This window comes from Diabrotica undecimpunctata, chromosome 1 (assembly GCF_040954645.1).
Source record: "Diabrotica undecimpunctata isolate CICGRU chromosome 1, icDiaUnde3, whole genome shotgun sequence".
Classification (NCBI taxonomy): Eukaryota; Metazoa; Arthropoda; class Insecta; order Coleoptera; family Chrysomelidae; genus Diabrotica; species Diabrotica undecimpunctata.
Genome location: NC_092803.1, coordinates 205151448 through 205177869, shown reverse-complemented (window position 1 = coordinate 205177869; position 26422 = coordinate 205151448). Strand labels below are relative to the sequence as shown.

General features: G+C 32.4%; 1 protein-coding gene across 3 annotated transcripts; it reads right to left on the bottom strand.

The window, feature by feature from the left end:
* Positions 1-1080: 1080 nt before the first annotated feature.
* Positions 1081-25558, bottom strand: MED15 (mediator complex subunit 15). 3 transcript variants are annotated; one of them, XM_072521043.1, is made up of 7 exons: positions 25316-25558; positions 25023-25162; positions 24106-24356; positions 6595-6856; positions 5706-6107; positions 5296-5587; positions 1081-5050 (listed from the first exon to the last, which is right to left on the bottom strand). In XM_072521043.1, exons 1-7 carry the CDS (start codon positions 25372-25374, stop codon positions 4609-4611), a joined length of 1848 nt encoding a protein of 615 aa, XP_072377144.1. In that variant the 5' UTR covers positions 25375-25558; the 3' UTR covers positions 1081-4608. The 3 variants fall into 3 exon arrangements, with proteins under 3 accessions (XP_072377144.1, XP_072377145.1, XP_072377146.1); XM_072521044.1 differs by having other exon boundaries at positions 1081-5041; positions 25316-25545; XM_072521045.1 differs by lacking the exons at positions 24106-24356; positions 25023-25162; positions 25316-25558 and adding an exon at positions 14153-14541.
* Between the last annotated feature and the right edge of the window lie 864 nt (positions 25559-26422).

The window sequence follows — 26422 nt, the reverse complement described above, 5'->3', positions numbered from 1 at the left end:
ATTTGGTACCCAACCAGAACATCAGTATTGGTGGAAAAGAAATAGAACTCGTCGATAGATATAAATACCTGGGACATGAAATTATGATTGGCAGGGATAACCAGACTCATGAACTGAAGAGAAGAATCGGCCTTGGGTGGGCAGCATTTGGAAAACTGAGAGAAACTTTTAAAAGTGAGCTGCCCACATGCCTAAAGAGAAAGGTATTTGATCAGTGCGTCCTCCCAGTCTTGACGTACGGAGCAGAAACACTTACCTTAACAAAAGCAGCAGCTACCAAACTGAGAGTCACGCAGAGAAGAATGGAGCGGTCCATGTTAGGAATAACTCTGCGAGACAGAATAACCAACGAAGACATCACGAGAAGAACCGGAGTGACTGACATCATCGAGAAGATAGCCAGACTAAAATGGAGATGGGCAGGACACATAGCCAGAATGACAGATGGGCGATGGACAAAGAGGTTATTGGAATGGAGGCCAAGGGAAGACAAGAGAAGCGTCGGTCGACCACCTACAAGATGGACTGACGATTTAAGAAGACTCAATAAAAACTGGATGAGAGCGGCGCAAGATAGACGGGGTTGGAAACATGAGGAAGAGGCCTATGTTCAGCAGTGGACTCTTGAGGCTGGATGATGATGATAAGAGGAAAAGTAAAGGATGTTACAATATGAAAGAGACAAGTGATACTAACAATTTTCTGGAAATATAGATGTAAGTGATGAAAATAAAGCAAAATAGAAAGTTTAAAAAGCCTTTGTTTAAGAAGCCAAGAATGGGATAGTTTAGGCATATTCAAACATTGAAGGAGTGAGAATGACCAAAATAACAAGCCAAATATAATATCGAGAGGAAGACTGAAGATAAAATGGTTGGAAAATGAGAAGCGATGATGTGAGGCAAGTAAATGTTATTAAGTGCAGAAAAAAAACACAAAAACGAAGAATATTGAGATATATCTAGCTGATGTCATCCAATTAAAAAAAAAATCCTATTTAACCAACATTTTGTTATTTATATAAAGTGTTTTTTTGTAAATAATTTGTCATATGGGGAAATCTTGATTAATAGCATTCAATAAAGAAAAAAATATTTTATTTTGTATATAAATTCTAGAATATTTTTTATATCGTAAACCGTACAAAAATTGGTTAAAAATTACGTAAATTGAAACAATAACAGAAAAAATTCAGTCAAAATACGTTTTTAAAGTACACAAACTATGCCTTTGTTCCAGCAAAATTAAAAACTGTAAAAAACGATTTGACATAAACCGTTACAGGCGCCAGTCATAGAATTCTGAATTCTGGAGCGACTTTTATTAAAGGTTGCTAAAGGAAGTCCATGATAGATAATAGTTCATAAAGGAAAACGACAAAAAAACGGTATAGGGCTTTCTGCTCGTTTTTGTCAAAATTTTACGTCAAATGTCAGAATTCACGTTAAAAGAATAACTTTAGCATGAGGAAAAATGTCAATTTCACACCAAATAACATATTTAACATTAAAATAATATATGTCATGTCAAAATGTTACATTTCACATGAAATGTCACAGTTTAAGTTAAAATTATAGCTGCCATATGACTTAAAATTTTAATTTCCCGTCAAATGTCATATTTCACGTCAAAATATCAAATTTATTTTAACGTATAAAAAGGGCCAAAGCAAAATGTCAATTTTACACGAAATTATCTATTTCGCGTCATAAAGATACATTTTAAGAGACGTAAAATATGAATTTGTCGTCAAATGTCAATTTCGCGTTAAAATTATAACTATGCGTGATTTAAACTTAATTTCCCATCAAAACTTTACATTTAACGTTAAATGTCAAATTCCACGTTAAAATAATAGTTTTTTCGAAGCTGAAGTGACGAAAAATGTAATTTCATATCAAATAACAGATTTCAAGTTAGAATGATACATTTCATGTCAAAATGTAACATTTCATGTCACACACTTTACGTTAAAATTATAGCTTTCACATGCCTTAAAATTTTATTTTCTCATCAAATGTCACATTTCTCGTTAAAATAATAGCTTTTGCGCGAACAGAAATGTCAATTTCACATTAAATAACATATTTTACGTCAAATGTCAGATTTCACGTTAAAATTTATAACCATTCCATCACTTAAACTGTTAATTTCCCGTTCAATTTTACATTAAATGTCAGATTTCATGTTAAAATTATAATTACTGCATGACAAACTGTCAATTTCCCGTCCAAATTTCACATCAAAATTCTTCATTTCACGTTAAATGTCATATTTCATGTCAAAATGTCACATTGTACGTTAAAAGTCAAATTTCACGTTAAAATAATAGCTCCTTCGTGAAGAAAATTGTCAATTTCAGACCAAATGACTTGTTTGACGCCAAGAAGATACATCTTAGGTGAAGTAAAATATGATTTTTTCGTTAAATGGCATATTTCATATCAAATGTCAAATTTCACGTTAATCTGACGTGAATTTTAACATGAAATCATAACTATTGCATGATAAATTGTTAATTTCTAGTCCAAATTTCACATTTATCATCAAACCTCTACGTCAAAATGTCAAATTTAACGTGAAATTCATAGCTTTTTCGTGAAGAAAACTGTCAATTACAGATCAAATGATACATTTCACGATAAAATGATGCAAAATGTCAAAATGTTACATTTCATGTCAAATGTCACATTTCACGTCAAAATGACAAATTTCACGTTAAAATAATAGCATCAAATGGCATGGCTCATATTAAACTGATACATTTTATTTGACGTAACATTTTATTTTTCTGTTAAATTCATATTTCACGTTAGAATTTCCTGAAAATTCCACCTTTCACGTCAAATGTGACATTCTGCGTCAAAATGTTACATTTCACATTAAAACGCTACATTTCGTGTTAAATTTGACATCAAATGTCACGTTTCACATTATAATCACATATTTAGTGGGAATAAATCGTAATTTTAAATGAAAACATGTTACATTTAACGTTTGGATTTTCACCCCAGAAATCATACAAATTAAATGTATACAAAATTTCCAATCTAATAATTTTTTCTATTTTTCTAAATCTACCGGTTTAATATAGTTGTGAAACTATTTCCTTGCCTATTTCTATGTTATCTACTATTTTATTAGGAATAAACTACAATTTTAATAGAAACTATGTTATTTTTGATGTTTTGACTATATTTCCCAGGTAGAAATCGAAACGTAGTAAAATCGTGGTTTATTTCCATGAATTTTAATAGATAATGTAGAAATGCCACAATAAAATATATTTTACGTGACGTAAAATATTAATTTTTCATCAAATGTCACGTTGACTCTCAAAATGGTACATTTCTCGACGGAATGTCACATTTCACTTCTGATTTCACACGATACGTAATGTAAAATTTTAATTTCTCGTCAATGTCACGTTGACCGTCAAAACGGAACATTTCTCGACAAAATCTCACATTTCACTTCTAATTTCACATGTTACGTGATGTGAAATATCAATTTCCCGTCAAAATAATACCTTTCTTGAGGAAATGTCACATTTCACTTCTGATTTCGCATGACACGTGACGTAAAATATCAACTTTTAATGTCATACCACATTTAACGTTAAAATGCCTTAAAATAACACACCACATCCATCAGACGTGACCTTAAAAAACTTCAAAAATGAGTAGAATGAACCTTACCGTTTTCGTCGTTTACCCCTAACAAATAAGTGGAACCATTCATATAATTAATATAAAAAATGAATGTCAACAAAATATTGCAAGTATCTAAATATAAACATAATCTTTATGAAATATTGTAGACGAATAATACCAGACAATTGGAAAAAATAAAATCTTTATTTAATGTTGATTTTATAATTGATCGATTTTACTTAAAGAATGGAGAAGAGTCTCTAATCGCATTAACTCACTGTGTGTTCATAGTGGTCGAATAGGAAGAATTTGTAAGCTCCTGATTTCTTCTTCTTCTTGAAGTGCCTATCCGTTACGAATGTTGGCGATCATCATGGCAATCTTTATCCTATCTGCAGCAGCGCGGAAAAGCTGCACAAATGTTGTATTGAACCAGATTCTGAGGTTCTTTAACCAAGATGTTCTACTTCTTCCTGGACCTCGTTTTCCAAATATTTTTCCTTGCAGGAATTCCAGTTGGGAAAGTACAATATCAGAATATTCAACTTGCCGGCAAGAACTTTTAAGAATATCTGAGCAATTTACAGTTAATATAATATGAGATATATAAATAAGGATGCTTATTTAATTTCTATTAGTCTGTTAGAATAATTGTATAAATAAATTGTAAATGTAAAACGGACCATTAAATTGGCGTCATATGAGGGAATATTCGTTTGTCATTAGTTTTCCTGTATCTGTTGCGGTTTTGACTGCCCTAATCTTCGGATTGTAGACAGAGAAGCCGTACAAAAGTATGCAATAGATTTTTTAAAATTCTGTTTAGATCTAAAGTTTGTAAAGTAAGGTAAAATTAAATATAGATTTTATTTTTTAAAAACCAATAAGATACTGCATTACAAGACGAGAAAGATAAAATAAATAGCTTCAAAACAAAATACCATATCGCACAAACCTACAACCCCATCATGATAGTTATAGGCGTCACCGGCACCTGCGTGGGGGCCGACGCTTGCCTGACGCTCATCTCCCACGTATCCAGCAGCTGCGTCACCGAAAAATGTTTCGGCAGTTTCTTAATTCTCGCCAACAGAGCCGTCTGAACGGCAGACAAGAACTGTGTGGCGTTGTACTCGTGCGGAGCCATGTGGCAAGTAGGAGAAGTCTTCGGGTAATCTTCCGGTACTACCAGAGACACCGGCGGAACGCACGGGAGATGTTTATCGTCCAGCCAGCATATGAGCTGAATCGATTTGGAGCCTGGTTGCTGGTTGGGGCACAAAGATACCTTGAACCGCTGGTCGAGGCGGGCTATTTCTCCTTGGAGGACGTCGGGAATGTCGCTGGTCGGTTCCTCGAGTTTCATTTTCTTCAATGGTGGTACCAACCTGAAAGAACTGTACGATAATTCGATTTTCCTCTTGCCAGAATCTCACAAATTACAGTTTAAAAATAAACACTTTCCTTTGTCTACTGCCTTTCGTAAAATGTCGATGCACTTAACAAGTCCATTGAGAAATTGAAAAAAGCACTTCCATCAAACCAAGCACACTAATTTAATACTAACATAAGTTAAAAGTAGCTTTCAAAATTTAATTTATTAATTTCGCAAGCAAGAAAAACGAAATTATCATAGACTTACTTAATTTCTGGTCCAAACAGAGCATCCAGCGGCGGCCCAAACGTTCGGTGTAGCGTGTGATTAATAACAGGACTTTGAAGATTACTATTCACAGCATCCAACAAAGCGTGAAATACGTGCGGCTCCTTGAACGGCAACTGGGTTGTTGAGGCCGGTACGCTGCTGTCGCTCCTTCTGCAACCGATCTTTTCCAAGACGATTTCGCACTTCAGCAACGTGTCCAAAGGGGTTCTTTGGTGGGGACTCGTGAGGATTTCGAGTAGTTTCTTCATTTTGCTCATTTTTTCGACATCTGAAAGAATATTTTAAATATATTTCTAGTCTTTCTAGAAATTGTACTGTTCTATAAATAAAGTTGTATAAATAAAGCGGGGTAGACAACTAAATACATAGTAAAAGTGGTTACTTACCTTCATTTCCCAGCTTGGCTATCATTTTTCTTAGTGGTTCGATGTATTTACTCAACTGCCTGACTTTTTCTCTATACGCCTGTTCATCGGGCATGGCTCCTCCGGCCATCGGACTCTGATTCGGTTGTCCCGGAGTATTTAAGGTGCTTCCAGGACTAGGAGCCATTCCGACAGATCTAGGAGGTCCAACGCTTCCTATCATGTTCATCTGAGCGCCGGGTGATGAGGCTAAAGCGGGCGAGGCTACCGGTGGTTGGCTGCCTAAACCTGCCGGCGATTGGACGGAAGGAGAGGGACTCTGGTTGAAGATCTGATTGGGAGTGGGTTGTCTAGGGAAGTTTGGGTTGATTTGGTTTATTATCATCTGTTGGGATTTCTGTTGGGGTAGCTGGGCCATTCCACCTAGAAGAACATAAATGCCGTCGTTATAAAACCATCACCTTCATCATTATTGACGTTACAACTTGGTATAAGCCAAAGGCTTCTTTGGAACAATCCTCCAATAGGTTATAAAATAGTATAAACAAAATAATTAGTAATTACGCTCTAACGACATGAAAGAATCTTAATTACTATTTAAATGGGAATAAGCCACAATTAAAGGTTAAAATACGTTTATTGACGTTTCAATTTCCACTTCGGAAATCGTTCTCAAAATACGTTTCCGAAGTGGAAATTGAAACGCCAATAAACGTATTTTAACCTTTAATTGTGGCTTATTCTCATTTAAATAGTAATTAATTTAAAATGCCACAAGAAAATAGCTTCAGAACAATAATATGAAAGAATCTTATTACGTAATACATTGTATAAGGATTTATTCAACTGAAAAATAATCATCATCTGAGAGGACAAGCAAAAACAAAATTTTAAAAACCATTTCACTCACCTATCATTTGATTTTGTATCTGATTCGCCATGCTGCTGGCCATCTGCATCTGTCCCGGTAACTGTCCGGGCATTTGCCCTGCCATCTGGTTGCCCATTTGGTTTTGAACCGCATTCTGTAAAGGTCCGCCCAAATGGTTGCCCATCTGGTTCAACGGGTTGTTTTGCATTTGTTGGAGCCTTATTTGATTCGCCATTTGGTTGTTCATCTGGTTGTTGGCCATTTGCCCTCCGTTTGGTGGCATATTGATGTTTTGTCTGTCCTGAAATCAATACACAATATTGACAAATAGAACTAAGGCTTTGAGGAGAAACATTTTCAAGAAAAATAAAGTAGAGGTTAAAATGACAACAATCAATCAGGGGCGGCCCGTCGGGGTAGGCAAGTTAGGCGCCGCGTAACCTCTTTAAATGGACAATAATAAATTATTTATTATTATAAATTACTTATTTCAAAATTGTGATTTATAAACTTTGACAGAATACCTATTTAAAATAAAAGAGCTATTTTTTTATATTCTCTCCGAAGTTATTAGTTTGCGCTCCTCGTAGTAGTTGAGAAGCGTTTCAAATTTTCGCCTTAAAGAGAATAAAACGTCTATCCATATCTCTGTCTTACGCTTACACAGGAGCAACACGGCTTCACGGCTAGTCAGTGATTTTACCGTTTTCATAGACAATGAATTCGCCCGCCTTCGGGCTATGAATATTTTAAACGATTAATCTGCAGTTTGATTAAAACGCTTTTTTCAAGGCGCCAAAATCAAGAAAGATTAGAAATTACTGTAATGGGCCTTCCTTTGCCAAATTTATAAATTTTATCCACAGATAAGAAGGATAATCGACCATTTTCGAGATCGTTTAAAACAATATGGTATGAAAACCATAAATGGTTATGCGGTAGTAATTTTAGAAATTCACTTTTTTGTTGGCCTTATCTACTGCTTTCAAATTTGAAGCAAAATGTTTGGGTGAGTAAGGGATATTCCGATTTGAAAAATTTATCAGCTAGTGTAAAAAAATGAATCTTCGAAAGAATATTTTAGCTGAACATATTAATCCAATAAGTTATAATGAAGAAGTTAGAAAAAAACGGGTTGCCGGTAGAAGTTATACTTCTATACACGCGTTTGCCGTTAAAAATTTATATAGGAGTCAATCTGCACAATCATTACATATGTAATGCTATAGGTAAGAGAGAGCAGAAAGAGAAAAAGAATTAGTTATATAGGTATATGGTGCATCGTTTGCTGTATATAAACATCTGACCTGTAATAGGAGTATAGTAAATGAAGGATTGTATCAATATTTTAATGAAAATATATATTTTTATTTTTATATATGTATAAAAGGAGTTGAACGCAAAAAAAATTTACACATACTCTGCAGTAAAATTCATTGTTTATTTTGTTATTAATATAAAAATTACAATACAATAAATACACTGCAACATAATTCAATATAATAATACAATATAAATTAAAATGTATTATTCAGAAGTATTTAAAACTGCCAATATATAACTTACTTTACGAAGATAAAAATAAAAAACCAACAACTCGGATTATGTTGTAAATTTTCATTTTATTTTAAAATTCATGTTTTTTGCGTATATTACATATATTTAATAAGATTAACGTGAGGTTTTTAAATATTTCAAAAATAAAAAAGGAAATTCATAATTGGGATTCGAACTCACAACCACCAGCGCATGAACCAAACACGTAAACGATTTGCCAATTAGACATGACACTAACGGATTTCAAAATTGACAGTTCTCGGTAAAACAGTGATTATTTTGAGATACAAAAGCCTAAAATAATTATAAACGTTTAATTTTAAATAATACAAAACATATCACATAAATAAAAATATTAATAAATATTATATTATATTATATTCGTATATATAATAAACTCGGTTCGCTATCTCCAGTCCGAACTGTCTAGTGAATTTAGTAATTATTTTTTTGCGAAGTTAGTTACTTTTCGACAGACTCAAAGTGGCTGGAAATTACTATACAACCAAGCACACGTACTTATAGCCAATATTAATAGTAAACAAACTAAATGGTATATAAAATAGAACTTTGCAAATTACCGACAATCAATATTTATTTGTTTGCACCATATACAGATTGAACGAATTTAAAACGGAACATACGAAATCAATGTATTTCGGCTCAACTCCGCTCTAGGTGGTTGGCCAACAAAAGGTTGTCAAATAATTATATTATAAAAATCCAATACTTCAGCGGGCTGCTGGATTCTGAATTCTTTCAAGAACAAGTCGAAACTCCACCCAAATAGGTTGCCTAGAATCACTGAAAAAACTAGACTACACAAGCAGTTATTATGCTGTCAAACCACTTATCGCTTCCTTATAGTCCAAGAGATAGAGCCGAAATTTTGAACTGATCAGTAATATGACATTTCTCTATTGGAATATATTCATTGTAACTGGGTTAAGACTTTGCCTTACAGGCGGACGCCCCTCGTGGTACAGGGGGTGGCTATACAGGGATGAAGTTGTCATTTTTTTCGGAAAAATTAACGATCGATAATATGGCTGAAAATTTGCCCAGAGGTATATTTAAGAAAAAAATGTGATTTGTAAAGTAAATATGACTTTAGTTTGAAAAAAAAAACATTATCATAATATCATTTTAAAACTACAAAATATTCTATAAAAGATTCAGACGATGACGTAGAGTTTTATCAAATGTTTTAGAAAAGTTTTTCTAATTTTTTTTTCTTATCGGAAAAATCTTTTGAAAATTTTTGGAAAAAAATCATGGTATAACTGACAGAAAATCGAAAGGATTCTACAAATTAGATTTTACCTCAAAAAATTACGAAAATTTTCATTTACGGAAATTTTTTTGGAAAATTTTGAGGAAAACTCTACTTGACGCTTTTCAGAATAGTAACAGAAGTGAGCATACAAATTTTCAAATCAATCGGTATAAAAATATCATAATAAAATCAGTTTGAAAATTGTTACCGAGACCTAAAATGCGCAGGCAAGTGGTACATTTGATCCCGTTTTATGGCTCCCTGTAACAACCCAGCTGTCCGCTCTTTTCGATTTAGAGTTTTTAGGGGCTAAATAATGAGCCATGAAAATGGCGGACATATTACTTATCGTTAATTTTTCCCCAAAAAATAGCAATTTCACCCCTGTCCGCCACCCCTTATGTATCCACTCTCGCGTCCGCCCTTTGGGATTTCGTCTAGTTATACCAAGATGTTACTCTGGGCAAATTTTCAGCCATATTATCGATCGTTAATTTTTCCGAAAAAAATGACAACTTCATCCCTGTATAGCCACCCCCTGTACCACGAGGGGCGTCCGCCTGTAAAGCAAAGTCTTAACCCAGTTACAATGAATATATTCCAATAGAGAAATGTCTTATTACTGATCAGTTCAAAATTTCGGCTCTATCTCTCCGACTATTAGGCAAGCTCCTCTTTCCTTTATAGGAGACAGATAGTTGAACGATATTTTATACAATGTCTATCACCGGGTATGGATTTATTTTTGTCCAAGTTTTATATTGGGCCACTATTTCAAATGCAGTTCAAACAGACATATATTAAATTGTATGTTCCGTTTTAAATTCGTTCAATCTGTATAATAAATAGTTATGTTAAATTATAACAATTAAAATATATATTTTAAATATATACTACCCAAAATGTTATGGGTTTAGTATACACTTCCACTATTTAGAATAAATCTTCTTTTTTCAACGAAAGAAGTCTGCAATAGTAGGATACTTGAGCTATTAATACTGAGAAGTAGGAATTGTTGTGTTGTAGGTTTCCGACAATGAATCTGTCAAAATATGCCCGAGCTAAGCGAATGGAGTTTATATATAATATTAAATATATATATATACAAAAGGAACATTTTATTCTCGAGAGAGGAAGAGGGAGAAAATATATCTTCTGTCTCTCTCTTACTCATTATCTTACATATGTAATGGTTTCACAGATTCACTCTCATGCAAATTCCCAACGCCGACCGTGCGTATAAAAGTATAACTTCAAAAATAGAATTTTATTTTCATATTTAAATTGATGTTACGATTATTTTAGCAAAACAAGAACTTGCATTTCGCGGTCGGGATGAGAGCCATAATTCTTCAAACATGGGTAATTTTAAAAAAGTTTTTAATTTTGGAGTTAAACGCAATCAGGAAATCCAGGATCATATTAAAAAACAGAAGTGGTGTTCACGAGGTTGTCAAAAATAATACAAAACGATTTAATAGATTGTCTTGCTGATTAGGTATTTTAGCTTTAACCTTCCAGAAAATCAAACACATATAATTGGGTGCTGGACTTATTTTCAAAATTTACTCAATTACACAATTCTTGAAAGATAACATTGATGTATCTTTGGTTAAAATAAAAAAACGGAAGACAATGGATATGGGTAAAAGGAGGTTTGAACTATAGTGTGATGTTTGAAAAGGCATGGGAAGAAACTATATAAGAAGACCTATTAAATCCAAATTCAATATAATTCTCCTTATAACAATGGGCGCTTATGATTTAACGCCTCACGTTTTAAGACTCTACGACATTTATTTCAAGAAAAATAAAGAATACAGGGTGAGTCATGAGGAACTTTACATACTTCTACCATATGTAGAGTCCCTCAGGGAGCATATCATGTGGCCACTAAAAAATGTCAACTCCTCTTCTTTATTAATTAACAGGGTGATTTGTGTAATTGACCATTTATTTCATTTTACTGTAGTGTTTATACGGCTCATTTGATTTTTTTTAATTTTTGCATGATACAGTACACTACTATCAAGCATTCGACTGGTATTAACTAAACTAAAAAATTCCAGGACTGGCTTTGGAAAAATTAATTTAGGGATTCGTATTAAATATTACACCCTGTATATATTTTTTTTTAAATGCAATAAGTGATTTTCAAACTACATAAATAGCCAATGAAAACGACATATGCGACAATGTTGTCGCACTTTTATTAAATTTTTAGTGAACGATCAAATCTTACCAAAAATAGAACAACCATAATGAAGTATCAAATTATAAGGTAATTAATTTAAACAAATGTTATAAATTTCAAACATTTTAATTGAAATGATAAACTGAGTCACTGCACAACAAAAAACAGTAACTACTAACAATAACGAAGAACAATTTAAAAAAAAAACTAAAAATATGTACATAGTTATGATAAACCCATAAATTAGAACTGGAAAAGATACAATAATGGTAACAAAATAAAAATAATTCAAAATAGATTTTCGAAATGGAACCCTGCAGCCTGTACACATTTTTGTTGCCGAATTGTTAATTGACGTTTCTAATAGTATTACAACAATGTATAATTCTATCAATTAATTGTTGTCGGTTATTAATATTCACTGCGTAAACTAGTTGCTTCAATCGTCCCCAAATATGGTAATCAACGGGATTGAAATCAGGGGATCTTGAAGGCCACGAAATAGGACCTGCACGTCCTATCCACCTGTTGCCATAAACATTATTGAGATGTTGTCTCACTGCCAGTAAAAAGTGTGGGGGTGCCCCATCATGCTGAAAATACATCCCTCGGATAGCAACGTTCGCGTTGGCAAGCAAATTCGGCAAAATATTTTGTAGAAAGTTCAAATAGACCTGCCCTGTTAAAGGACCATTAAAAAAGTGAGGACCGACTAATTGGTTATTTATGACACCAATCCACACGTTAACCGAAAACCTTAACTGAGAACGACGTTCTCGAATAGCATGGGGATTTTCTTCTGCCCACACATGTGAATTTCGTGAATTATTTATCCCGTCTCTGGTAAATTGGGCTTCATCTGTAAATAGTGTCCTGTATAGCGTTGGTCGATTATTGTTAATCCATCTACAAAATTCCAACCTATCGATCTCATCTCCAGCATGTAGTCGCTGAACCATTTGAATGTGATATGGGTATAGATTATTTTTTTGTAAGACTCTACTTACTTTTGATTGAGCAACATTGAGTTCTCGACTTACTTGTCTAGTGCTTATTGTAGGGTTCATAGTAACGGCGTCCATAATGTCATCTTCCTGCGCTTCATCTACATGTCGCTCTGTTGTTCCACTAGGAAAAGTGCCATTTTCTCGCAAATAATTAAAAACTGACCCAAATGTTGGATGACTGGGAGTTCGACGATTAGGAAATCTCCTGCGATATTCTCTACTAGCAGCCCTACCATTCCCATTACAGAATCCATAAACAAATATTATGTCTGCATATTCTGTGGTCGAAAACTGATGTGGCATTTTGAACGAAAGTAACAAAAGCTCTACCAAAACTAACACAATGTACTTAACGTAGATATGACAGAAGAAACATGTATTCTTGTACACATAAATAACAATTGATAATGACAATAATGACAATGGGTATAAAATATCAAGAAACGTCAAACGGTCAACGCCAACCTTCATTTTAAACTTTTTTAGATTTATTTTTATTTAGTACAGTTGATGCAATGTATTATTATTTGACATAAAATTTTAATCATTTACAATCAACAAAAACTAACACATACAAGAGGTTTGACTTTTTAATCAATTTAATTTATTATTTATCGAAAATAATGCCCCAATACGATCTATGAGTAAAAATTTAAAATTGAAAAACAATTGATTCTATCGTAGAGATAATACAAAGTGACAGTAAAGATGTTAATTTTCTACGTATGTATTAGACTATGTTGTAGGAACTCATTTTAATTAAAATGTTTGAAATTTATAACATTTGTTTAAATTAATACCTTATAATTTGATACTTCATTATGGTTGTTCTATTTTTGGTAAGATTTGATCGTTCACTAAAAATTTAATAAAAGTGCGACAACATTGTCGCATATGTCGTTTTCATTGGCTATTTATGTAGTTTGAAAATCACTTATTGCATTTTAAAAAAAATTTATACAGGGTGTGATATTTAATACGAATCTCTAAATTAATTTTTCCAAAGCCAGTCCTGAAATTTTTTAGTTTAGCTAATACCAGTCGAATGCTTGATAGTAGTGTACTGTATCATGCAAAAATTAAAAAAATCAAATGAGCCGTATAAACACTACAGTAAAATGAAATAAATGGTCAATTACACAAATCACCCTGTTAATTAATAAAGAAGAGGAGTTGACATTTTTTAGTGGCCACATGATATGCTCCCTGAGGGACTCTACATATGGTAGAAGTATGTTAAGTTCCTCATGACTCACCCTGTATATCAAAATTTCAAGACTGTAGGACTTTTTTTTCAATAGTTATCACACACACGGCAATATGTGATAATTGATGACCATTACAACGTAATAATTTATGAAATTGGTTAATGTATGCATATTTTATTGTTATATTAAATTATCACAAAGTTATGTTATAGAAAACTTTGAGGTTATAGTCGATACACGATAAAAATTATAAACAACATACTGGAGTAGTGTGGCCACTAAGAGTGAATTTTCCAAAAAAATATAGTGTTTATTTTTTTATGTACTTCCTTAACGGTAAATAATAATTACTTACACAATAATACCTTCTCATGGTTGGTGTATTACTTAGTAATTTTCGTTTGGAAAGACCAACGATGAAACGATCTAAGGTAAACAATACGCGAAATTCCAAACGATCAATGCATTTTTCGCGGAAGTCTCGCACGATATTAGATAACGTAACCGACGTTGATAATTGCAAGAAATATTTTAAACATAAGTAAAAATAACGATAGCAGTAAATGGTAAATGCCGATTTTGTAATTAAAATGTGATAACATGCTGTCCAATATTGTGAAAACAACAAAAACAAAGAACTAAAAACTTTTATAAAACAAAACAGAAAGACCGTTGTACGTAGCATACAAAAGAACACACTAACACAATAAAACCTAGTATCAATGTATCATTAACTACATCGGTTTATACACTGGTAATTTTTGCAAATTCCTTTAATTCGGTAAAGTACTGACCAGTTTTGGTTTTGATTACTAGATTAAGTGGATAAATTGATGATTATTTTTTTGCTAGATTCGTAATTATCTAAATACAACAAGTGGGTTTTATGCTGGCGAGCAAAAAACCAATATTTATGACCAGAAATAGATTTCTTAATTTGTAAAATTCTAATTATCTTCACCTTTATTCTTTAATAATTTTAATATTCATATTGTTACGTTTTTCTGTTTTCTTCATATTTTCTTCATATTTCAAATACTCGCACACGGTGCACAAGACCAGGTCCGAAAATATGGGTCAGTATTTTTTTTTTTTTGAAAATTGTGTACAATTATCTTATTTACTGAATATATGATCATATAATTTTGTAGATATGCGTTTGTTCCAACATTATATTAGAGGAAAGTGCCCAAATGTGGACCATCCTCCTAAAGCGGACCCCTAGCTTTCTTGGTACGTTTTAATTTAAATCGTGGCGGCAATGAGTGCAAATGGTATATTAGAGTTCCATGACTCAGTGGTGAAGTGCACAAGCCGGCTACGTCACTTATTGCTTGCCAGTCGTCTTCACGTGTGTTGGTTGTGTGGAAAGTTTTTACGTTGTGTTATATTTTTCATTATTTCTTCGAGATATTAGCAGGTATGCTATTCAATCTATAGATTATTTTAATAAACAGCACAAAACAAAACTGTCAGAAAGAAAGCCCACTGGAACATCTTATAGCAGGGCTCTTGGGTTCAATAAGGAAAATGCGCAGAAATTTTATCAACTCCTGGATGATTTGTACGTTAAAAATGAATTTACTCCTGATAGAATCTATAACGTAGACGAGAGCGGAATTAGTGTGGTGCAGTCTAAAATACCCAAAGTTATAGGCCTTAAAGGTAAAAGGCAGATTGCTGCCCTGACATCAGGAGAACGTGGAGCCCTTATAACGATTGTTGCTTGTATGAATGCCACTGGCTCATTCGTACCTCCTTTAGTGATTTTTCCGAGAAAAAATATGAGTGAACAATTGAAAAAAGCAGCGCCATCAGGAACAATTTTGGCAGTGCATCCTTCAGGTTGGATTCAAATCAACTCCTTCACTCAATGGTTTAAGCACTTTATCGACTCTGTCCATCCTACAAAGGAGAAACCTGTGCTTTTACTCTTAGGTGGCCATTATAGTCACACTCAAAATATTGAAGTGATCGATTTGGCAAGAACACACCATGTTACCATTGTGTCCATACCACCTCATTCCTCACACAAACTTCAACCTTTGGACAAAAGTTTCATGGGTTGTCTCAAAACTTACTACAGTGAGGAAATAAGGCAGTGGTTAAGAAACAATGAAAGGCCACTTACAGCTTATGATGTAATGGAGCTCTTTGGCAAAGCATACATCAAAGCCACAGGAATATACCCACTCAACAAGGAGCTCTTTTCTGATGCCGAATATATTGAAGAAGCAAACAAAATGCGAGATTCATCTTTCTACGAATCCATGTCAAAGCAAAAAACGGCAGGTAATGAAAGCTCTACAGCGATTAGTGAAAAATGTGTTATGACGATGAATGAATCACAAGTTAATGCAGAGTTTGACCCGAATCAACCGTCAACATCTTCGGCAGGTCAAGGTAATCCTGTGTTACCATCTACATCTGACAATCCTCATAGTCCAAAATCGTCTATGATAAGCCCGTTTGAAATTACTCCTATTCCAAAAATCAAAAAAAGGTCCACTAATAGGGGACGGAAAGCTTGCAGTTCAACAATCATATCACAGCTTCTCCTTATAAATTCAAGTTAACGGAATCTAAAAAAGCTAAAAAAGCCATGAAAACTGAACAGCAAGAACGTGATCAAAGTTTCAAAGGCAACCGCGGCATAAAAGGTTTTTCGACAGCAGGCCCTTCTAGAAAAGGGAAAGAGATAGTAAAAAGATGTCTAAATTTTAAGAAACAAGAATCAGACACAGAAGATGAAATCAGTGTCTCTTCTGGAACATCTGAATTTGACATTATTCCGGGAATGTCACCAACTAAGGAGGATGACGCTTTGTGCATGTTTTGTGACAGAAAATATTCGGAAGATTGTTAAGGCGAACTTTGGGTCTTGTGCATTATGTGTTCGTTGTGGACTCATGTGGATTGTGTTGGGGCTGATAAGGATGCCTACATATGCGATTTTTGCAGATAAATTAATAATTTTGCTAACTATTTTTGTATATTTTATGTTTTTATATTCGAAATTGTTGCAATATACGTCTATTTAGAAAGTAGATCATGTTTTCTTTTATTTAATACTTTTTTCCAATTATTGGTACAACTTTGTTAATAATTTTTAAGGGGGTCCACTCTTAGCAACTATTTTCCGAATTCACCAAAGGCTAGATTTTGGAATATACATATTTTTTATATTAATTTTTAATTATTATTAATGAAAGTTTAGTATAAATGAATTATAACATTATGAAGTGAATGGTATGTACTTTTATAATATTTTTTTTTGCTATTTTTCATACGCATGAATTGAAAAACAAAATGGGGGTCCAGTTTTAGGCATTTTCCTATACTTGAAATATTAATGAAAATTTAGTTAGTTTTCATAGTGATCCATTAATATATACAAAAACCTTGGAAATTAAGAAAAAATATTGAATATTTTAAATTTGTTTACTAAGAACTTAAAGAAATTAATTCAATACACAACAAAACAAAAAAAAAAGAGTAATTATAACAAAAAATAATAATAAATATTAATAAACTTAAATTAATTATTATAATAATTAATTTTCATAAAATAAATTACACAATGGTGTTAATAACATGTTCCAAACACAGATATTTCGTGCATATTCGGCAATAATATTTTGTTTTCCTATTTTTTCGCCAATCACAAACAGCACAGTGCCCTTGAGTCCCGGGTGTTATGACTGGTACTTGTTCCGCTGGCAAGTCACGTATCTCCCTAAGCCTCATTCTGATAGTTCTGAGTAAGTTGGTAGACATCATGGTACAATGAATACACAAGGTATGATACATAATGTTCCAAAATCGGTTCGCTTTCGCGCATGACGTAGTCAAGAACGCTTATTCCCGCAACATTTGAATGTAGGCGTATAGGAAAGACTTTTAATTTTAAGTTTTTTTTATATAATTTGGCTAATTTAATTATAGTAATTATAAAGAGATAATAAAATTATGTTATTATAATATTTATCCTTTATAAAACATAGATATCCTTTATAAGACAAGTTTTAATTATCTTTTATTACACGTAGGTACAGGTTAATTAACTTATACTCCAGAGTTCGATATTTCAGATGTTTAAAAAGATACAGAAAAGTGGTAATGGAGGTACACAAAATTTGTACGTACATATACCTACTGAACTAAACACAAAATCAAAATAAATAATGACAAAGTCAACTTTATTTATATCGAATGAGCTAGCTGGCCATCGAATATGAGTGTAGTGAGGGCACACAATATTGCACAACATTTAAAATGACATTTTTGTAATATTCACACCTAAAATGATCTTGGTATTGTTTATAATAATGATAACATTGTATATTTTAATAATGATAACATGATTTAACAAAGAAAAATATGTTATTTTGGAAGATGCTAAATTGATTTCCTCCGAAACAGTTCTTATTGCAAATTGCATAGCAGGCTGAGGCTAGTTTCTTACTTAACAAATCGATATGAAAAAACCATTTAAGGTTTCATGACTAATAATTAAGAAAAATAAAGATTTAGACTTACGTCGTTGACCTAGAAGTAGTAAGAAGCTGCTCAACATACTTTTTGGACTCTCTGTGTTCGCCTCCTTGTACGCGTTTCTTTTGGTTGGTTAAAAGGGTAGCCGATGTTGATTTAGGCAAATAAAGACTAGGTACTGCCTCAGGTTTGAGTTTTAGACCCTTTTTAGAAACGTAATTTAAAAGTTCCTGTTGTAGATTTCTTTGGTAATCGTCAGTTTTAAAATGTGTATAACAAATTCTTGCAGTATTACAATTAAAATTATCCTTTCTACAACAAGATATAATCCACAGTTTTCTGGTCACACTATCTTTAGGAAATGTATAAAACCTAAAGATTTTATCTTCATTGTCACTATTGCAACAAGCAATTGCACAGCGTACTTTGAAAAAGGTACAAAACCAGATATACAATGGCAAATAAAAACTTTCAGTTTTACAAAAAAATACTATACAGTATAAATAAATAGTAACTAAACACCATTTGTATAAAGAGACATATATAAGCATATATCTAAATTATTTTTCTATTATAAAATAGATGACTCAGTCAGTATTGAGATACTTTAAAATATATTTATTATCTCATAACTTGCAATTTGCAATAGTCACCATTGATAACCGATATTATTGTTGAACTTTTGTTTTTATACAAGCTTTCTGTCTTGCCGGTGTAAAGTCGTCTGAAGTCGATATTTATTGTGTTTTGCGTTTGAACTAATTCGTGTCTTATTTTCATATTATTATATTGTTTGATAAGTAAATTTTACATATAGTAATCGGTAGGTTATAGTAATGTGTATATTTTTTATTTTACTAAATTTCATTATAACTCATCTAAAATACCATATTGAATTGTAAAACAGATTTTTCTCTATTGTACTCTATTTTGTTTTTATTTCAGTAAAAACTGCTTGGAAGTAAGTGACAGTGAATCAGAATAAGCAAATCTACTACTATTTACCTACTCACAGTATTTCCTCTGCAGAAAATTTTTAAATTTCAAAGGATTTGCATACAAAAAGAGTACTTATATTATTAGTATATGTATGAAAACAAAAATAAATATTTGGCCTGAATCTCTAGGAGAAGTAAAGGTTTTACGCTACTGAAAATATATTTTTTATTCAATTATAACCAAAACAAAACATTTAAAAAAAAAATTAGATCACTTTTTAACCATAATTTCAAAATTAATGTGTACGTTAAGCTGTAATAATGGGTTCGAGGTTGTTCAGGCGATCTTAACTACGTCACACTCCTGGGCCAGCTGTCAAATGTCATGCGCAATATCATACCTTGTGTATTCATTGTATCATGGTAGACATAGCCCCTACTTTTTGATAGTACCTGCGCTGCTGCATCTACTCCGCTCTTCCTCTCATTATTATGTAATTATTATCTCAGGATTATTTGTGGTAGGATCAATATCATCTCCATGGTGCATTGTAGAGATGCGTAGGACGTTTTGATTTTTTTTTGAATACATATGCGAAACTAACGTGATTCCGTCGTAAAAACGAAACATTGAAGAGCCAATGCACCGGCCATTATTTTGTACGAATTCTAATGGCAACTGTTTTTTATTTTTTCACTGATTGAATCTTATTATAGAAAACCATTGCATCTTCCTTGAAAGTAAGGAGCAAGTTCTCGTTCACGATGACAATACAAAGAAAAAGTGACTCTCATCGAGAGTTTTTTATTTCAATCTAGATCCAAGAACTTCTACGCATCCTTTGGGAGATTTAAATATATATATATATTTAGGGATTCTACAGTATTCACTGCCTTCCCTCGCTCAACCGTTTCCATCTCTCTCTGTTGTTCCATTCTCCATCGTTTAGTCCTCTCTTACTCATGGCGTCGTCTACTTCGTTCCTCCAGGATTTTCGGGGTCGTCCTCTTTTCCTCCTTCCTATGGGGATTTAAATGGGAGATTTAAATCTCTAACTAAATCATTTAATTCTTTTTTAGTAAAAATTTAGGTGAGAGATCTTCATCAGGTTCATATGCCTCATCACATACATTGTTCTTATTGTCACTACTTTCACAGTCACAGTCATTACTAATATTTTTTAAAACAATCGGAGAGGCAGGAACAGGTATAGTGTCGCTATGAGCTACTGGTATAATAGCAGAAAGTAAGTTAGGATAAACAATAGATTTCTTGTTCTTAACTGGGTAGCCACATATATTATACAGACAAAAGTAACAAGCATCCACATGACTTAATGGTTCTCTCCAGACCAACAGTATTCCAAAAGGCACAGCTTTCTTTTTACCTGTTAACCATAGTTGCAATGCCTCGACACAAGTTTGAAAAACTGTATGAGGGGCCCATGCCTTACTTTGATCAGCAAGTTTAACACCAAAATATGAAAAGTACACGTTTTCTACAAATTTGGTAATATGTTGTCTCTGTTTTACAACCACAAAACACACATAGATATAAAAAAAATACATTAGGGCTATTCACACACAGATTGATTCATTTTAGAACAAATAATAAAAAAATATTTATCTGTTCATACAACACGACAGTATAATTCAAATTGACGCGTTTTCTGTATCTTTAACCTTGACTAAGCTTATCATCAGGAGCGTGCTAGGAAAAAAATCTCAACGGATTTGGATTCAGCACCAAAAAATACTCTAGAAAAACACTTTTGTTCTTATATATCAACATCTTTGCAGCATCGTGTAATTATCGATGACAATTCACACTGATAACGCTTACAAAACAATTCGCTGATACTGAATAATCAAAGACCGCCCCAACGGCTTATATAATAAAAACATCTGCTCTAGAAATGGCTAGTGGAGGGACGGTGACCGAATCGGCGCGATAACACGGAATTCCAGAAATTTGCCGCGACGAGAACATCTATAGAAGCGGTGCGTGGAACAATCGGGTAAAAAAAGTATTATCGACTTCGTCAACGCACAGTAAACTTTTCTTTATTTTTTGACGTGACAACGTCTTAAATTAGGTTGTGGCTCGGAGTCATTTAAGAAAAAGTGTAACGCCCGCTCACGTCTGTTACAGTGAGTCACCGAACGAGAGAGAGGCCCGCCGGACCGGCGAATGCCTTGCGTCTCTCTCCCACTCAAACATGATCGGTCCGCTGCGCGCGGCACTAGAGAATTAGGCGCGTTGAATCGCTAAAGTTGAAAATCGTTGAAAGTATCGTCAGCTGTGTCTGTAGTGAAAATGTGGAGTGCTTCAGTGCTTAGATTCGTCATTTACAACAACTACAACAATAAAGGTAAATAATTGTACACTAATATTTCATTATCGTAAACTATGATTGATTGATTAATTTTTAGATTGGCACAAAAGTTGAGAAACTGAGTTTATAGGTTATGTCATACTATTGACAAATGTTGATAGTGTTAAGTAAATTATTAGTTTAAATCACTCTGCAATCAATCGTAATTCAGTCGATTGAGAAGAAACAGCGCGTTTCAACTGCAAACAACTATTGTGCAATTTAATAATATTCATATCAACAAATATTCTACCGAGAAAAAGACGTTGTCACGTAAAATCTTCGCCCGTAAAACCGACTTTACAGGCAACCGATTTTTTTTGCATATTTTCACTTTATTTTTTTTTTAATTCAGCAAAAATCCGGTATATGCGCAAATTTCTATATTTTTATGGTATTAGATGAAGCTTTTATCGTTTTTAAATGTATATAACATTAAGAGACATTAATATAATAATTTAAAACAATTTTTAGATTTGTATTAATGGAAAATAAATTGTTTTTGAATCAATTAGCGTTATAATTTCATTAAAACTGTATTTTTAAAAACTTTTCGTATATTATTCAAATAAAAAGGAAACAACTGTTTGCAACAACTATATTACATATAATATATCAAGAAAATAGTTATTTATACTCATACAAACTCATAATAGTCTGCCAATCACATGCTTTTAGTATTCTAATATATAAGAAATCTCTCACGCAAGAAAATATTTCAACAAAACTATGACAATTGTGGCTATTATTGGCTATGTGACTATAGATAACAAATTTGCAAAAATACAAAAATTGCCGTCTAATATCACTAGTATCTACACAGAGTAATACTTGACATCATTTTCAAGCTTAAAAATTACTGTGAGTGATTTGTTTGCAGGATAGTCATAAGGAAAATAATATTAGTGAGGCGAAAAGGTGGAAAAATTGTCACTTAGAACCTGAAATTTATATATCCTACTGAAAAATGTTCAATATATGAATGAGAATGAGAATCTTGATAATTCTCAATGCTATAGCAAAAAGTTATTAAAAATTTAAGCAGAAAAAGAGCATTTTCCAAACTGTTGGTTAAAAACTAATAAAATCATATGAAAAAAGTTGCAAGTTGTTATTTCGTTAAATGATTTCTAAGAGGTGGGTGTCAACAGTCTAGCAGGTTTTGTTAAACTCGAATTGTTGTTTGGATATTTTACAAGGCCATTTTCAAATGGCCATTCTCAGACCTAAAATGTCTATTTTGATCTGATATTCTTATGGCATTCAAGTATTATAAAGTTTAAAAAAAATTAGACATTTTTGGGTACCCTAAAAGGTACCCTTTAGTTATTGCCCAGTACCTCAGCATGGCCAATTGAAAATGGTCCTTTTTAGGAAATCATAAAAAACAATTTGATTTTTGCAAATACTACTAGAGCAGTTAAGTCAATCTTTTGTTATATAGTTTTTATTGACTTTTATAAAGTTTTTCTCTCTGTCACTGTCAATTGTTTTCTACATAAAACTCTAAAATCGGTATAAATGGTGAGCCATTTTTGGATTTTTAACTCTTATGATAATATGTTCATATATTCACAGAATTTTACAGGTTATAACTACTTACAAAAAATCATACTTAGTAATAAATCATTTTATTTATTCTTCATAGGTTTTATCCACAAATCACTTGCTCAGATCATATTTTAGAATTATAAAAAATCAAAACATACTTAGTTTTTGTGTAATTTGTCTTAGATACTGACGAAACATGGAATAAGGAAAGAATATGAATCATATCTGATAATATGCTATCAGACCTACTATAAAACCACTTTAAATGATCTTTCAGAAATGTAATCCAGTTGGTAAAGAAAAAAGGTAAAAATTTTTATTTAAAAAATCCTTTATGAAAGGTATATTAATATAAAATCCCTATCGGGCTACATAACAGAACATTTTCATAATGATCATAAGTGCTTTTTTATGTTTACATGTTTGAAGCCACTTAATACATGTAAAAATCCTCTAAATTAACACAACCTATATATAAGCTTTGTAAAGGTTGACATCATATTTCTGTAAAAATGGTATATCCGTTAATTAAATAAATAAATAAATATAGTTAAATTGATTTTAAGTTACATTTTTGATGATAAAATACTAAGATGTTTAAGATATAATGGAAATAATTTCATGGCAACGTAGTACTTTAATACTCGGATTTCTAGTCCTTAGACAAGGAGTCTATGACTTGTTGATGAAAAAATGGTAGTATTAAAATAAACCTGTACATATAAAAAGAAGTTTTTGGGAAAAATCTTTTGGCAAATTAAAAACAATGTAACAAAAAAATGCAACAAAAATTATATATAGAAGAGTAAACAAATCTGTGATTAAACTATCAAATTTATTTACAAATCTCTTTCCTGTGCATTATTAATAGTAAAAATGTTATCAAAAAATGAAACAAATAAAAGTTACTATAAAAATTACTTACATTTGCATAATACTAAGGTACATACCTGCATGGGCATATTTCCAGTCATCACACCCATCATCATTTGTTGTCCTGGTCCCCTGTTTAAGGTCTGTAGCAAATTAGTAGCAGGCGCTTGTTGTGGCCCTCCCATTTGTGCAGATTGTGGACCCATTGTCATAATGGAATTTCTGGTGCCTTGACTGGCCAAGTTTTGGAGAGCATTGATAGGATCAGGCATACCGGGCCCTCCCTGTCCTTGACCAGGAACAGGCATGCCTCCCCCTGGTTTGGGTTCTAGTGGAAACAAAATTGGAGCATAAGAACCAGGCAAAAGTGAGGAAAAACTAAGTGTAACTTACACTGGATGTGAATGACTTCTAAGAATATCTGGAATTTTTTCTAAGTGTTTTAAATATAGAAAATAGGAAGATATAAAAACAGTTTAATGAGCATCATAGAAAAGACTCTAGAAGGAAATTTTGTATGATCTGCTTTGGATGCCATATTCAACATAAAGGTATAATATTTATGCTATAAATACTACTGAGTTGAATGCAAAAGATAAAATAGAAAGCAGAGATCTGACCAAAATTAAAGTAATTGTGCCACATAGAAGTGGTCTAGGAAAGCATCATGTAAAGTATTTTTATCACAGGTATACTTAAATGTGTTCATATTTATTTATAAACTAATATGAAACATGAAGTTAAATTACATGTGAGAAAACTGGGAAAGAAGAAACCTTAAAAACCAGCTTGATTGTTAAAAGGATCTGATCTGATTAGCTGGGAAAATGGTGAGAAGTGAAGGTACACTTAGGAATGAAGTTTTTCAGTATTTCAAAGTTATTTTAGTTATTAATAAGATATTTATGTCTAATCTTTAACATAAGACATTAAATTTTAGAGTAAAATACAATCAAGACAGGAAGTAAACTGATTAAATAATTCAGGCACTTACTCATTTCTCTAACATGTAAGATTAACCTGGCTACAAATCCAAGGTATTCCTCTTTATTTTTAGCTTTTAAGAAGACATGATTTTCCATTTCTATACTGTTTCTTGATGTGTTCATACCAGACTGCCGAATTGCCTCTTCACTAGAATTATTATAGGATATAGCAACCAATTTTAATAGATAATTTATGTATTTAATACATAATATTTCTATACACTCTATCACAGGCGTAGCATTATATATAAATAATAATTTTAAAGCATTTAAAATAAAGGAAAATATTTTTCATACTTACATTTTTGCGACTACACTTTGTCGAAAAGTGGCCGTTCTCCAAGAATTTTCGTCCGCCATTTTTTGCTAGTTACTAATAATTAAACACTATTCAAAAGATATTTATTATCTTTAGTCAAAACTAATTAACTAGCAAATGAAAATTTATTTTGCATTTCTCATTTTCTGCAGTTTGTTTCTATTTGAGTTGATAATTAGACATTTGACAGAGACAGAAAGACAGCTCCTCTCGGAACACTCAAGTGTCATTTATTGCCTTTTACTTTACCAAATGGCCGAGTAAATCTTCAGAGCGGATCATTAGAAGTATCTGTGTGAATGTCAGATATTAGTTTGATTTCTTTGGTGTATGTATAAACTAAAACATAATAAAACATAACTTACAAAGTATAATATAATAAAACTTAGCTTGTATATTTGGTCCCGTTTTGCTATCCCTGTAAGAATCTCAACGTTCATAATCACTATTCATCTGTGTAGATGTAGAACAAAATAAGAAATAATTGGTTTTCATCCTGCGTGTACAGATTGAAAGTATTGTCACAGAATAAATAACGATCAGAATGCCAATGCCCCTCTCATATGCCGCCTTTGAAGTTTGTCAGCACGCGATCGCCATATTTTAAACGGAAACATAGACTCGAATTTGTGACAAGCTACGACAGAACTGTAATTTCAATTTTAGAGATTAATAGTTTAGTAAATTTTTTAGAGATTAATAATTTAGTAAAATTGAAATAATTTAATCTATTCTTCAACGAAAAGTACGAATAAAATAGTGCATATTATGTCTATAGTTGCCGTAAATAAATTAAACCGGATTAATTTTTCTATGCACACCAGATAAAAGGTCACTGAACAGCACTGGTTCCGTTTAACACATGGCTGGTTCCGTCGGCGCGTACTTATCTGGACAAGCAGAGTGGGCATTGTTTATTATTCTCTTCTCTTATTTATGATATTGTTAAGTTCAGTGTTCTGACCTGGATAAAAAGAATTCCAACTACTTTTCAACCAAAAATATTTGTACTCTTGATAAAAACTATTAAAATATGTTAGTGTATTCCATCTATGGACTTTTTAATATCTTACAGTAATATTTATTGCT